We start from the raw sequence: 15,620 nt of genomic DNA, 5'->3' as shown, positions 1-15,620 counted from the left end.
GCTGTATGCCTTGCTTACATTATTTAATTTAATTTCTAGAACAGACCCATGAGGTAGGGTAGATATTATCATCCTTCATTTCATACATATGAAAATTAAGGCATAGAAAAATGAAATAACATAGAAAAGGTCACACAGTTGGTCAGCCGTAGAGCTAGGACTCAGGCTGATCGACGTCTTTCTGACTTCAACTTTTTATGTTCTTGACCACTATGTTAAATGCTTCCAAGAAGACCAGGGTTTGGCATAATATTAATCAATTAAAGGGTTATTTAAAAAAGGTTAAGGATCACCTACATAAAGAGAAGATATATCTTAAGTACGCAAGTTAACTCATATGCAGTGTATAGTCAAAAAGCCTTCCATGAGAGTTCTTTGGTTTGTTTTTTAAAAATTTTATAATAAGAAAAAGTCACATTGAGACCTAAATCCCTAATTCATCTAAAGTTCATTAAAACACTTTCATTCATCAAATGTAATTCAATCTTATCATTAGATACCAAGTTTAACGATCAGAAGCAACCCAAGTATGACAGGAGATTCTGTCTTAGGCAAATTAAAGGATCCCTCCATGGGTATGGATCCCACATTACAAACTACCAAATGATCAGCTGTGTCTTGTCTCTCCCCTTGAGAAACTCAAATCTGGAAAGTGACTTCAATAGACAGTGAAGGATCAGAAGCTGAACTTCTTTCATCCTGGGTTTTCTTTATTACAATAAAGTTTATTGAACAATTTTTGTATACAAAATTTCTATTTGTTTAGCTAGAACAAAATAAATTCAAAATAATACTAAAAAAAGATCACCCTCACTGGTAAAACAAAGGTTATCTTAGGTTTTTCTTTCCTTATTAACTATATTATCTCAAAAGTCTTACTAAAATTCTCTTCTCCCACAAAAAGATATACATTTTGGTAATGGAATTTCGCTCTGAGTCATTTTGGTAAAAGAAAAGGTATGCTATGCCAGAAATGTTTTGAGTTTTCTCTTGCTTCTGAATTTTCTTCTTCCCATGTAAAATGATATAAAATAATGTAAGCTTCTGAAAAATATGCCTTTAAAGGAAAGCTACATAATCATGAGATTAAATCAATGTGTTACTTCAATGGTGAAAAATGTGCTAATTTAACTATATCAGGAAATATAATACCATTTGACATTAATAATAAATGCTAACTGTACATACTACTAGCAAAATAACTGTTACTATAAATGAAATAAAGGATTTTTACTACCTACACTCTAACAGTAATAATGGAAACTTTTTTAAATCAATCAACCTCGATCAATTTGTAGTTACCTTTGAGGTAAAGCAACATTCACACATGCCTCCTGCTTAATTTTACCTTTTTGAAACCACAGGTATTATTAAAAAGCTACACAAACACTTAGGAATGCAACTTGAATTTATATTCATTTAACTACTCACTAAAAATAATTAAAATCTCATCTCATGTTTTGATCTGTGGCTAAGAAACCCATTATTTTACACACAGAAAAAAAAAGAAGCCATTTATCACCAAACTGTCTGATCTCCTCTGCTTTGATATTACAGCCTATCTTTTTTAGCGCTGCCATTTGATACCAACTTTTCCCCAGTAATAAACATTTTCATTTGATTTAAGTCGGCAGTTACTTATAGGGGACTGTCACATCTTTTCAAGTTATGCTGTAAATCATGACTGAAAGATTTACTTTTAGCATACTAAGACAGCTTTGCATATTAATGAGGTCACCAGACACATGTTTGCTGAGGTTTAGTGATTGTGCAAGAAATACAGTATGGCAATGAGAAAGCTGTGAAACCTCAGCACAGAGATTTCTAATACATTTTATTGAGTTATCCAAGAAATAATCACCCTGCTAAATCCAAGTTAAACATCTGATGGAATATTAGGATGTTTAATTAAAAATGAAGTTATGCTGTACATGTGGGTGATTTTACATAGTGGCTAAAAAAAGAAGGCCATGAAAAATTAATTTTGCTCAGTAAGAAAAAACACATAGTAGCCTCTTTGTGAAGTTGGTAAGGGGATTGAAGCACTCCAGCAAGATACACATGATGCAAACACAAGACTCAATAAATTAGGGGAAGGGGTTCAGGGGAGGCCTTCTCAATAAAGTAACAAGGGTTGGTAAAGGTCATGCACATTAAGATTGTCTTTCAAGAAACTAGTAAATCCTATTACCTCATGCTCAGCGATTCCATTGTGAGGGCCCAACAGAAGGCCACTGGGGCCAGGGATTAGTCTCCTTTCTCAGCTATCAGGCAGCATCCAGCTCCAGCAGGCCAAGATTTAGGCCATTCCTATACTTAGAAAATCTTGACAGTCCTGATGCTTTTTCCCTACCTTAGGAGAGAAAAACAGCCATAATCTGCACTGATAAAGACAACAGGATTATTTGGCAGTTGAAGGGGAGGGCATAACAAAAAGCACAGACCTCGTGAGAGGCGCTAGTAGGATAAATTCCTGAACAGATAGCATGGCATAGGAAGGAAGGAAAGAGGGAGGAAGGAAGGAAGGAAGGAAGGAAGGAAGGAAGGAAGGAAAAGAGTTCTAAATCGCAGATCAGTATCTATAATGAAACACCTTATAATAAGTTACTTCACGCCTCTGTACCTTAATTACCTCATCTGCCATATGAGAGTTTAGGACCAGATGACCCTGAAGCCCTCTTTAAATTAATGTTCAATAAAGTCCAGCAAATATGGATGTAACCACATCTTACCTCCTCATTTAATTGACCACTCATTTATGTCTTTATTTATTTACCAATATGTCTTGAAGTTTCAAAAGTGAACAGGATACACACTTCACCCCCATGAGACTCAATGCCTGGGGCTGTAAATGAGGTGAGGAGACCGAGGGACAAGAGAGTGAACACTGGGTAGAGGAGCAGGGGACAAATCTTGAAGGGTCTATCAAGAAATGTGAGGTCAATAGGGATGCTGAAGTTTTTTTCAGTATGGAATGATATGATCAGATCTGTGCTCAGATATTCTGTGGAGAATTGACTGGAGAGAGATACACCTGAGAGCCCTGAACGACTGTAGAACCAGCCAGAATGGAAAGAAATGGACCCCAGTAAAGAGAATCAAAAGGATTTGATGGGAGGTGAAAGGGGATAAGAGGGGTGACTCATTCTTTGCTGGCCAACAAAACTTGGTGGGTAAAGCCACTCACTGAAGAAAAGAGTAGAAGTGAAGAACCAGGGTTTGGTAATAGAAGAGGAAGAAGAGACAAGCCAAAAGTCATGCAGATGATGTGTTCAGTGTGGGGTCTTGAGATTTAAGGTCCCCAAAGAAACATACTGGAAGACATTGGATATTTGCATTTGGATCACCTTCCACAGACTTAAAAGAGCAGGTAGTTCTCTTTATGAATCGTGGAAGATTCTCTCCCTAGTGGTTTTAACTACTTAGAAATTATAGAATCTGTATGCCATCTTTAAATGCTCTGAATTCTTTCTGCAGAAAAGTGTAGACATACATGTATATTCAGGGACTTCGTGGACTCCCAAAGTCTAGCCAGAGACCTGCAGAGGTTCAGGAATTCCAAGTGAAAGATCCCCACCAGAGGTGGAAAGAAGGCAGAGGCTGAAAAGTGAAAAGGAAGTAACTCAGTTCCTCCACCTGAGTAGATGAGACAATGTAGAAAATGGTTAGAATTGTTTAGTACCAGCACTGCCAGACAGAAGATACGGCCAAAGCCTGGCGTAATGGTCACAAACCAGTTTCATCTTCCTGGACCTTCAGTTCAACTACATTTTCTAAACTGCTCAAATCTATGTGGTGAGCTCTTACCAACGGTATGTGAGAGGAAGGGACATGCACGTCATTTCTGGTGTGAGGCAGTGACAGTGGGGGTATATTCTCCATGCTCTGTCTGTGGTCCTCGTCTCCGTGGCAATAGAGGCTGTGTGTTGGGCATGACTTCTTCATCAAGTGGCACCAGCAGGGGGCCTGGCTTAAGCAGGCCCAATCCCAATGCCCCTCAACCTTCCCACCACCACATCTGACATTTCAAACTGAGCTTTATTAATGAAGTAAATACCAATAATAACAATACCCCTCATATGTAAGGTCCATAGGTTAATCAAAATAATGTGCAGTAGTTTTCTTTATAGAAACTATTATTACCTGATACTGTTTTATGTATTTATTTACTTTCCCATGTATAGACCCTCTAACTCAACTAGACCATAATTTCCACGCAGATAAGACCTCAGTTTTGTTCACTGCTATACTCTGTTTCTAGATCAGTGCTCAGCACAAAAAAGATACTAAATAAATGTTTGTTGAAAAAATGAGTGAACAGATTATTTCATGTGGTTCTCCTCTAAAGATATTTTTTAAAGGGCACCACTTTTTTTTTAAATTAATAGAATTTATTTTTTAAAGAAGATTTAGGTTTATAAAGAAGATGAGCAGAAAATATTAACGGTTCCCATTGCCCCTTCTCCTCACCACCATAAACACTTTTCCCTACTATTAACATCTTGCATTGCTGTGGTATGCTTGTTACAACTGATGAACCAATACTGAAACTGTCTTAAAGTCCAGAGTTTATATTAGAGTTCACCTTTTGAAGGGCACAACTTCTATTTATAAGTACATCAACAAAAGTGGTGGTGCTAGAAGGTGAGGGGTTAGGATCTACCCTGCAGCAATAACTGGGACAGATGCTTTGAGGCAAGTACTATCATTACAACTTCTCAGGAAGGAGACAGGAATGTCTTGCTTCTCAAATAGTGAAATGTGGTTTTGGGCCAGGAGATGCTAGAAGGCAGAGACAAACTATGACTCATGTCTTTACAGCACCAACTTAACTCAATGATAGTCAGTTAAATGTTTTCATATATTATGGAATACAAATGAATGAATTTTGGGGGAAAAAACATGAGTTTTTGAAGAAATTTTATTTACCCTTGTGGTGGGCCTTTTCAGGATGGCCCCGGGTGAAGACATTTTCTCTCCTCTGTCATTAGAATGACTTCAGAAGAAACTTTGAGAAACATTGATATAGATTAAAAACAAAAACAAAAACAAAAACAAAAAACCTGGGTTTTGGGAGTAGAAAAACCTTTGTATTCAGCTGTTTACTCTATGGCCTTACAAAAAAAGTAAATCATTTGAACCCAATATTTTTGTTTCAAAGTGGAGGTAATACCTATCTTGGAAGAGACCTGTGAAGAGTAAGGTGATATATAGATAGTACAAGACCCTGAGAAGTTATGTAACTTGCCCAAGGCCACATAACAAGTAAATGGGATGGCTAGCTTTTGAACCCACATTTGTTCTGTCCTTCTCGAAGCCCTTGGCTGTTACAGATAGCTACTTAGAGTTAAGTCTGGGATTGTCTTCATACAGACTGAAAGTTCGAAGATAATTAGAAACAGTTAAATATTCTCTTGGGTTATTTTTAACTCCCTAGTTTTAAATTTTACATTGCTCAGATCAATTTTACCCCATTTCAGGTTTTCAAAATCTCATATGTAACTTTTTTTTTCTAGTGGAAGAATGATATACAGAATTAGGCATGGCCATTATTCATCCCAGATTTTCTGGGACAGCCTTTATTTCAAAATTACACACCATTGAAATGCCCTGAAAAATCCAGTATTTCTTTATCCAGACTCTACACAAGAAGCAGCACCAAATACTGTGTTCAGGAAACATGGTCACCACACGTGTGGATATAAAGGAGGCCCACAGTGTACCTTGATGTGTTTGGGTGTCCTGGTGGAGACCATGGGATAGCAACATTACAGAACCATGAAACTAGAAGTGCCTGATTTTGACCTAGTAAATCCTATGACAGTTAATTACCAGAAATCTGTATTGTTAACAAGTTAATAAGCCTTGTGGGTGAGCCACATGCACAATGAGTTTGGAACTCCTGATTTAGGAAATAATCCCCTTAAGAAAGAGTCCTGCATATCAAAGATGGCCATGATCCATTTCCTTTTCCTTTTTTTTTTTTTTTAAAGATTTTATTTATTTTTTTGACAGAGACACAGTGAGAGAGGGAACACAGCAGGGGGAGTGGGAGAGGGAGAGAGAAGCAGGCTTCCCGCTGAGCAGGGAGCCCGATGCAGGGCTCGATCCCAGGACACTGGGATTGTGACCTGAGCCGAAGGCAGACACTTAACAACTGAGCCACCCAGGCACCCCAATCCATTTTCTATTAGAGACCTTTATAACCAAATAGTCACTGAAGTTTGAAGATTAGCACTTAGAGGTACCATAATTATAGAAGGAAACAATCTAGTGACACACAGTGATCCGAGTATTCAGGAAAATTTTCACTTCCCAAATGGTCCAGAACATTTTCTGTCCCACATTCTTATCCGTCAGTACTTTTATTAAACCAGAGGACTCTGCAAGTGGAGAGGAGGCAGGGCATGCACCACATCTATTATATAGAGATTTATGGAAAGTAATGTAAGATGGGAACCACCCATCACTGGTGGTAGCAGCTTTCTCTCAGGGAGCATAATGGACTTTCTGAGGTTATCTACTATTAGAACTCACTTAACCCAAAGCAACCAAAACTGTCGACATGATTTTAATTTAAGAGCTAATATTCTCATGGTGTGTTTTCAACTGACAAAATATCTTACTGTGGATCATAAGATATATACACACTATGTAATTATATATATTATATAATATTTAATACACATATATATTAGTTTCTAGTATTAGTATCCATCAGAAAGAGTGAATTCAGAATGAACTTGGAAGAGGAATACTTAGAAAGTAGAAAACTTTAAATATTTTGTAAATAAACAGCAATGAATGCATATTGAATGAGCCAGGCAAAAACTTATTAAAAATTCTCAAACGTGGAGGCAGGAAGTAGTATGTCCTAGGAAGTGAGCTGGCCATAAACTTGAACTCTATGCTTTAATACAGTCATACAGATTCCAGGAAAAATGGGCTCCAAATGAGTAAAACAAATTATGAAAATCCTGGCCAATCCCAAACACCTCTCTAAAAAAGTCCAATATTCTTCTAGTTGACAATAGCTGCAAACCCTCCGCAGAATGACTTTGGGCAAATGCCCAGTGAACATGCATCACTGAAACTTCCCACCTCCTCCCTCCCAGCACTTCCTTATTAATAGTGCCATGCTTTGAGAGCCACTTGAAACTTGAAACATTATTTTCCTCATGGATTACCTTATACATAGGCGTAAAAATTCATTTTCTAGAAGATGTAATGATATTCTTACCTGTTTCACAGCTGGGCCCAGTGAAGCCTTGTGGGCAGGCACACACATTCGCAGCAATACAAGCTCCTCCATTCCTACAGCCGTCTTTGCAAAATGCTAAAAATAATTCAAATACATGACTTCAGTATTTTAGAAGTAAGTAGTTCAAGATACTTTTCTTTATTCCCTTGGAGATGTGGACATCGAATTATGTATGTTATTATACTTTCAAATTCCTATAAGACTTTCCATGCAGGTAAGAAACTTCAACCCGATTTGTAAAACAGTACTCTTTTCAACATTAAAGAAATATTTCACCCGTAAAATAAAACACTAAACTTTCTTTTAGCTAAAAACAGTAACCTCCACACAACAGGAAGTATGTGAGAATTAGAGTTGCATCTCATTTAACAGTCCAGCTTGAAATGAAAACACGGAAGCTATCCTAGAGCTTTCTTAAGGAGCAAACTACCATTTAGAGACTGAGTAAAGAAATAGAAAATGATTGGTTCCTATGAGACTCTGATCATTCTACACACTGGCCAATGTGCCAAAGTATTAGAGAAATGCCCCGTCTTTCACAAAGTTCTAAGTCAGTCCCAGTGATGAACTGGCCAATGGTAAGAATTGGCTGTAGTGGTCTTCAGAAAGAGCCTTGCATTCCTCTGCTGAGGACAGGTCAGGATCCAGAATCAAGGGCAAAGGCGTTGCAAAGCCTGCTGTGTTAGAGGGGTTTGTGAGTGAGGGGAATTCTTCAATGAGTAGAAAAAGGAGCCAAGATCTGAGCCATTGCAAGGGTGACCTCTTGAGATGTGCTGCCCAATTCAAAGAAGGTGAGAAAAACAAAATGGGTGAGACTGAGCACCCTTAGATGCTTCTGTTTCCACTTTAGCTTGTTCTTTGGTTCTATAAGGCTCAGAACCCATTTCCTCAGCCTAGTAAGGCCTGTAACAGATGAATTAGACCAGCTTGTTTCAGGCATTGGGGCAAAAGTTTTCTCTCTAGTTTTCTGGCACGTGCTTCCTCTCATTAGTTAGGATGTACTTTCTCGGAGTGGTAAAATGGAGACATTTGGGATTCTGGTGTTGAGTTAAAGGAAGGGGCACAAAGAGGCCATTCAGCTTCTTTGGTTGTAGGTCCCAATCTGTCTTCATCCCAGGCAAAAAGAATACCTAGTCACCAAGGATTTGCAAAGAGATTGAGAATGTAAACCTCATAAATAATAAAGGGTCCATCTGCTTAACCATGTGTGTGTCTTCCTTGGAATACTGTGCAAGGACACAGCACAGGACTCAGTGATTCAGATCCTCCATCTACACTACTTATCATTCAGCTTTTGACATTCCCAGTAGGAATACACACATGAACTGGAGAGTCTTTATTCAGGCAACCTAGAGTCTCAACTTCCAGCAGAAATTCTGGACCCATGAAAGTTCTCCTTCCTTCAAATATAAGAATTACCTGTCTGCATCTGCTCATGATCGCAAGAGTACTTTATGCTATAAGCTTTATTCTTCACATTAATTACGAATCAGAGTGAAAGAGAAATAAGAGTGAGAAGTTGGGCTCCCAGATGAAATTTTAACCCCTCTCCTCCACCAATTCTCAGTATATCTGGGTGCTTTGAGGAAGTCCTAGGCGTTCAGTTACACTATGTAATGGGCTTTAAATATCTGGCTTTTCTCAGGATCTGTCTAGTTTCTCTGGCAAAATCTTTTTGGGATTTAGACCTCAAAGGGAGTAGGCCTGTGCACATTGCTCTAAATTAAAGATTCCCATAGACTTTTTTTTTATTAAGTTTATTTTATTATGTTAGTCACCATACATCACATCATTAGTTTTTGATGTAGTGTTCCATGATTCGTTGTTTGCTTATAACACCCTTTTTTCGATGCAATACGTGCCCTCCTTAATACCCATCACTGGGCTAACTCATCCCCCCTCTAAAGCCCTCAGTTTGTTTCTCAGAGTCCATAGTTTCTCAGATTCCCATAGACTTTTACAAAGCAGTAATCCTCTGGCCCATCGATATCTGCATCCAATGTATTATTGTAGACTAGATCTTAAGACCCATGCTTATCGGCCATCCCTAGTTATTTCCTACCTCCCACATACACAGTGTCATAACAAATTGATTTTAGTCAACTCCAGGATAATGGGCACATGTATTTGAGAAGTGGGTAGTTTTTATATGAATCATAAAAAAATCTATAGGACATAAGGAGGAATATGGACTTTAGCCTAAAGAAGTTTGTGGAGTTTCCAAAACAGAACCTCTATTTCCCTTGTGAAGTAGGAGGTAAGCCCATCTGATGAAGGAAAAGATGGCACTGGTGAACTAATTGGTAAATTAGTGGATGGTGGTGCACTACTATCCACTGACGGAAAGGAAAATCTGGGCTCAACAGGACTTTTAAAAGAATTATTGATTGGTATTGACAAGCCAGCAAAAATGGGAAACCACAACAAGTAGAGACCCACTATTCCCAGGTAATTAGTGTTCAACAGCTCAAAAGAGAGCAGAGAAGAAACACTGTCAGACTGACCCCCGATAGAGATATTTACAGTGGATTTTGGTAGTAGAACAAATGGGTTGACTGTACTGTCAAAAAAACACAGCTGTCACATTCAGATTCAAAAATAAGTATTTGAACCTGGGAGGAGACTGGCAAACTGAAAGAAAAGGGAGGGTCAGAGAAATTGCGCTACTTCTGTTGCTGGTGTGATGCTGTTAATTGTATGCACTGCACAACTGAAGATCAAGAGTCATGGAAAGAACAGAGCAGGCAAACTGGAAGCAGAAGACTTGGGGCAAGATGATACAAAGTTGATGTTTGAGATTTCGAAGGTGGAACCGTTCCATACAAAAATGCCCAGGTGTGATTATGGGCGTGGTCTGCTGGACAGGAACAGAGATGGAAACCACTGTGGTGAAGGTCAAAGAACGTAGTTTGGCCACGTAAACACTAACACAACCCAGGAGGAAGACTGTGAGCCACACTGCAAAGCTCTCAGGGGTGTGGGAAGTCCCTGGAAGGGAGATGGCAGTGATGAGAAGGAGTGGGGGGAGGTGAAGATGGACTGCATTATCCTTAATGCCGCTGGCGCTGCCATTTAAACCTTTTACCTTTGCATGTGGTTCCATTCCCCGTATAGCCTGGCTTGCAAACACAGTTGTGTCCTCCAACAGTATTGAAGCATAAAGCATTTTCATCACAATTGTGCTGATTTGTGATACACTCATCATGTTCTGGAATGAGAAATACAGTTTGGTTACTCAAAGACAGATATTCAAAGGGACTGCATTTTCAACTGCCCCTGCATCTTGGTTATTGCATGGTATTTCTTTCAAACACAGATTTCCACAAAGTATATATTAAAGAAGAGCTCATATTTTGAATATTGTATATGCCTCTTGAAATACATACATAGTTCACACATCCACAAACCTTGAATGCAAAAGGATTTGGACAGAGGACCCACCAAGAGGAGGAAGGAATGGAAGAAGAGGAGAGGCAAGAGTGTGGATCATTCTCAGAAGTGGATTCCAGAGCCGCTGTGTACAGTCTCTGTGATTAACATTTGGGGGAGATATTCTCATGAAATAAATCTGCTACCTATCTCTGCATCCTGTAGCATGAAAAAGGGGCTAGGAAAGGATGTGAAATTGTATTGCTTCATGAATCCCGGCCTGCAGGAAAATAGAGTTGAAGCTCTGGGAGTTAGTTAGGGTGCAGTTATCAGCTGCACCCCACACTTCCAGACATAAGGATACACATGCAAACTACGTGGGGAGTATCTGACCTCCTTAGGAAAGTTCTCTCCTTCTGCAAAGAAAGTGTCAGAGTTCTGTTAAAGAAGACAACTTGCTTTTATGATATGTGAAAATCCAAACTTTAAAACACACAATCGATATGATACTTCCTTTCACGGTGGGCAACCTGACACTTTAGAAAGCACTGAATCATCTGATTCTCTCAGCACCCCTGTGAGAGAGGTAGAACCAATATCATTATAACCATTTTAACAACGAGTCAATAGTGGCTTCGAGTGCTTAAGTCGCCTGCCCAAGTTCACAGGAGCATTAGATCACGTCAGAATTCTAGCTCTGTGTTCAGCAGAAATGTAAATATAAGGAATAAATACAGTGAATATGAGAAAAAAAACAGATGTGACTTCAAAATCAAGATGAGTAGGAAATGAAATATAAGTGAGGAAATGTATACAAACTAGTTCAGCAAAATCCCTAAAGTGGCACTACTCATCATGTGGTCTCTTACATAAATACTACTTAGGCCTAAAATTAAAAATATATTTTAATACACCTATATTAATTGAGGCTATTGATTCACTAGGATATAAATCATCAAAGCAGAAAGAAGTATTCGCTTTTCATTTTAGAACTCTTTGCATTCTAGACAATATATGTATTATTCCAGACAATATATTATAATAATCATGTATTTATAACTTTGAAAAAGAATTGCTTTGGGCATGTTGAAATTAGACTAAAATCACTTATTTCAACTACTAAAATAGAATGCTATATTTTTTCAAATAAATATTAACATTTTGTGTCCTGCGTTATATATAAGTGCAAAGTTATAATAGTTTGAACTATAGCCCTGTAATAAAATTCTCAGACATTATTCCCAATAATCTTTCAGAGGAAAGAGAGCTCTCAATCATTAAGGTTTTAGAATTGCATGAATAGATATCTTATCCTCCAAATCCTTGGCTGAATTTCCCCAAATTGTAGAAAATTCCACCTTTATTATAGTATCAGAAACTTTCATAGTTTTTTACAAATTCATGCCCATCGATGATAGCTTAGAAAGTACCTGAATTACACATAGGTCTCCTGATAGGGGCTACCCGTTGGACCACTATACAATTTCAGAGGGCCAGGAATGGGCAGTCTACCTACCCCTGAGTCTGGCTGCCTGAAGCAAAATAAATCTACACTCTGAAGTTTGCACCTGCTGCCAATTTTCTTCCCAGTGCAATTCAAAGTGCTGCAGTTAATCTATAAATCTCTATATGGACAGCCATAGGCTCTTTAAAGACAGCTGCTGATTGATTTGATGCTGTTTTCATCCCTGCCTTGGTTGTCTTCTTAATTAGACAGAACTCACTCCATAGGGGAGGGGCCTAAGAGGATGAGCTTAGCACCCAGTACGATGATTCCCGCACACGTTAGTTAATTATACAACCCGGGATCTGGTTACTCCTGCTGTCATTAACTCTCGCGGTCACTGAAATGAGTAAGCATGCTCCTGAGCAATCTGAGGGTAAAGAAAGTTTTCAGGTTTGGAAACACACCCACACACTCCTTTACACATACCGTTCCCTGTGCCAGAGGTGCCTGCCCCGTTGACTCTCCCGGCAAGCCCCTGCCACTTCCAAAGATCACACTAAAAAGTCTTGTTTTACGTGCAAACATCTTTCTTGCTCCGCTCCTGCAGAGTTAGGGGCTGTTGGCTGTTTTCCCTAGCACCATATACGAGGCTCTGTTATTGTATTTTATCAGAAATGTCTACTACTCCTTGATTCTTCATCTTCATGCTCTACCAGGAACTGTTAACTTTTGGACAAGAATTTTGTATATTTATTTGTGTTTCATTTCAGCATTCAAAGAATGTTTCTTAAATATACAATTAAAAGAATAAATGACCAAAGGAAGAAAGCTAGGAAATGCTTGCTCTGCCGTTATAATTCAAGCCAATCCCAATTCGTTCAGTTGTAGACAAGATGCCAAATAGAAGGCTACTGAAAATCTAAACTGCTTTTTTAAACTAATTTTAGTGGTGATATTTTGTTTGGGGTATTTCAAATATTAATTAAGGTAGCAAGACATACTTAGAGAACAGAAAATATTAATTCCTTTACACTGTCACTTTAAAATTTTTCACACTACTTAAAGTATAATTTATATTATAACCATCAACTAACAGTAAACCATGATCTTAGGAAAAGTTTTTAAAAATGCCTATATCTCGGGGTGCCTGGGTGGCTCAGTGTGTTAAGTGTCTGCCTTCAGCTCAGGTCGTGATCTCAAAGTCCTGGGATCAAGCCCCACATCAGGTTCCCTGCTCAGTGGGGAGTCTGCTTCTTCCCCTGCCGCCCCTCACCTGCTTGTGCTCTCTCTCCCTCTGTCTCAAATAAATAAATAAATAATTTTTTTTTTAAGAAATGCCTATGTCTCACAGAAGAATCAACTTAAATTTGATAGCCCTCCACAAAACAGAATGTGAGACATGGCGCAAATATTCTATAAGGTCATCTCAATAAATAGGTAATTATTGCCGCTCTATGTCCAGTTTTGGTCAAATGTCAACTTCTTAGTCTTTCCCTGACTCACATATCCCTGAGAACTCCACCAGCAACCCACCAGTCAGCCTCTCCTTTTTTAATACTTCCTCCAACATTTGTAATATACAATACATTAAATTAAATAAAATAAGGAGGGAAATATTAAGATAAGATTTAAATCAATATTATGTTGCAGCGTTTGAGAAGAGCATGGCAGGATGTAGTAGTAAATGAATTTCAAGTGTTAGTTCATATATATTGAAAAGCAGACATTTCAGATGTTCACAATATCCAGTTCCTAAGATTCAATGCTATTTTCACATCCTCAGTTAAAATATTCATTGTTCATGTGACATGACAGTCCAGATAAAAGCTGGGATTGAAACCAAATACACCTCTCTCTAACTGTTCCTCATTAAAAATAATAGCATATGGTTATTTTAATTAAAATTGATCACATTTTGTATCTACACATTTTAAATTTAAATAAAATGGAAAAAACAAACATACAGGAAGAAAACATCACTCAACAGTACTAAACAAAAGTAATGTAGTTGTCAATCATCACAATACATTATACAGACTCAATAATCTTATAGTGATAGCTGGCAAAGATTTGTCCTATGTGCCATAATTTGCCATGCATCCTTATGTACTCCGTAAAACTGATTTCATACCAGTGACAGGGGTCAATATATTCAAATTCCTCTACAGAAAAAAAAGTGATAATTATATACACTTGGATTTATCTAAATGTCACATAGAACAATAATACTTCAGTTTCACTGATCAACTCCTAACCTGAGTAGCTTAATGTCTCTAAAATCATTTGAAGACTCCATACCTAAAAGGTCATTGGTCATTGCTACATACAGTTGGACTTAAATTGAGCTTGAAATTTGGCATTCATATTGAATGAATGTACTGTTTGAATGAATGAATGTTTCCAGAATGAATGTACTATCTAGAGACAAAACGGTCACATTAAAATTCACATAGCTTTTCTTACTATGATTTCAACACAGCCATACAATATACATAGCACATGTTCTATTCAAGAATTTCACTGATACAAAATGCAAATACTACAGAAAACAGGAGTGAAAAGTAATTTAAGTATATCTGTAGTTATACATTCAGTTCAATTACATACAATTTTCTTCAAGGTCTATTTGTGTATTACAATTTTCTTAGGATTAAAAATGTGATTATAAATGGTAGCTCCCTCAAAAAGCTTATAGTTTAGTTGGGGAGATAAGACAAAAACACAAATGCCTTTAATACGTGGCTTTGTTATGAGAAATAATGAAGTAAAGAAGAAACCCCTGTTTACAGAGAGGTGCAGAGATCAAAGGGGTAAGAAATCATTTCTTTTGGGTCAGAAAGGAATTCAAGAATAACTTCATGGAGAATGGAGCATTTGACGTGGATATTGTTATGTGTGTAGGGAAGATGCAGATTCCAAAATGAAACAGCATTCATGTACTTTCCTTCTTTTGTTTTTGGAATCTTGAACCTCTTACACGTTCGAATGAACCTGAATGATTTGTAATAACCGTAGCTATAATTCAGTGCTTACTACATACTGCATACTTTATAATATACACTATCTCATTTAGTCCTCATATTAATTAGGAAACATTATCATTATTTTCAAAGAAAATTAAATTAGGCTTGGAGAGAGGTCAAGTAGCTTGCCTGAGGTCACACTGCTAGTAAGAGGTAGAGCGGTGAAGCATATCTGACTCCAAAAACTAGGTTATTGATTGCCAGGCAGTAGGGCTGCCTGACATACTTAATGTGTGTGTTTTCCCCAATCTGTTTTTTTAATCCCAGTGTTTTCCTTTGCAATTGCCCAGAGGTTTTGGGTTTTAATGTTTACAATCATTTAATGTCTTCTTGTCATATGTGGAGTCTTCCATTGCTTCACAATTAGGAAGTTCTCTCTCTTTTGTATTATCTAGTATTCTTTTTTTTTTAAGATTTTATTTATCTATTTGACAGAGAGAGAGAGCACAAGCAGGGGGAGTAGCAGAGGGAGTGGGAGAAGCAGACTCCCCATTGAGCAGGGTGAGCAGGGAGCTGGACG

General features: G+C 37.9%; 1 protein-coding gene across 6 annotated transcripts in view; it reads right to left on the bottom strand.

The window, feature by feature from the left end:
* NELL2 (neural EGFL like 2) overlaps window positions 1–15,620 on the bottom strand; it is a 389,138-nt gene that overhangs the window by 86,586 nt on the left and 286,932 nt on the right. For all 6 annotated transcript variants that reach the window (XM_027595082.2, XM_027595081.2, XM_027595085.2 and 3 more), the window contains 2 exons: window positions 10,347–10,469; window positions 7,241–7,336 (listed from right to left, as the gene is read on the bottom strand). In XM_027595082.2, the coding sequence (XP_027450883.2) occupies window positions 7,241–7,336; window positions 10,347–10,469 (219 nt within the window). The remainder of the gene's footprint in view (window positions 1–7,240; window positions 7,337–10,346; window positions 10,470–15,620) is intronic.

The sequence above is a fragment of the Zalophus californianus genome, chromosome 9 (assembly GCF_009762305.2).
Source record: "Zalophus californianus isolate mZalCal1 chromosome 9, mZalCal1.pri.v2, whole genome shotgun sequence".
NCBI lineage: Eukaryota > Metazoa > Chordata > Mammalia > Carnivora > Otariidae > Zalophus > Zalophus californianus.
Note: the sequence above shows the minus strand (reverse complement) of the source record. Positions and strands in the feature narration are given on the sequence as shown.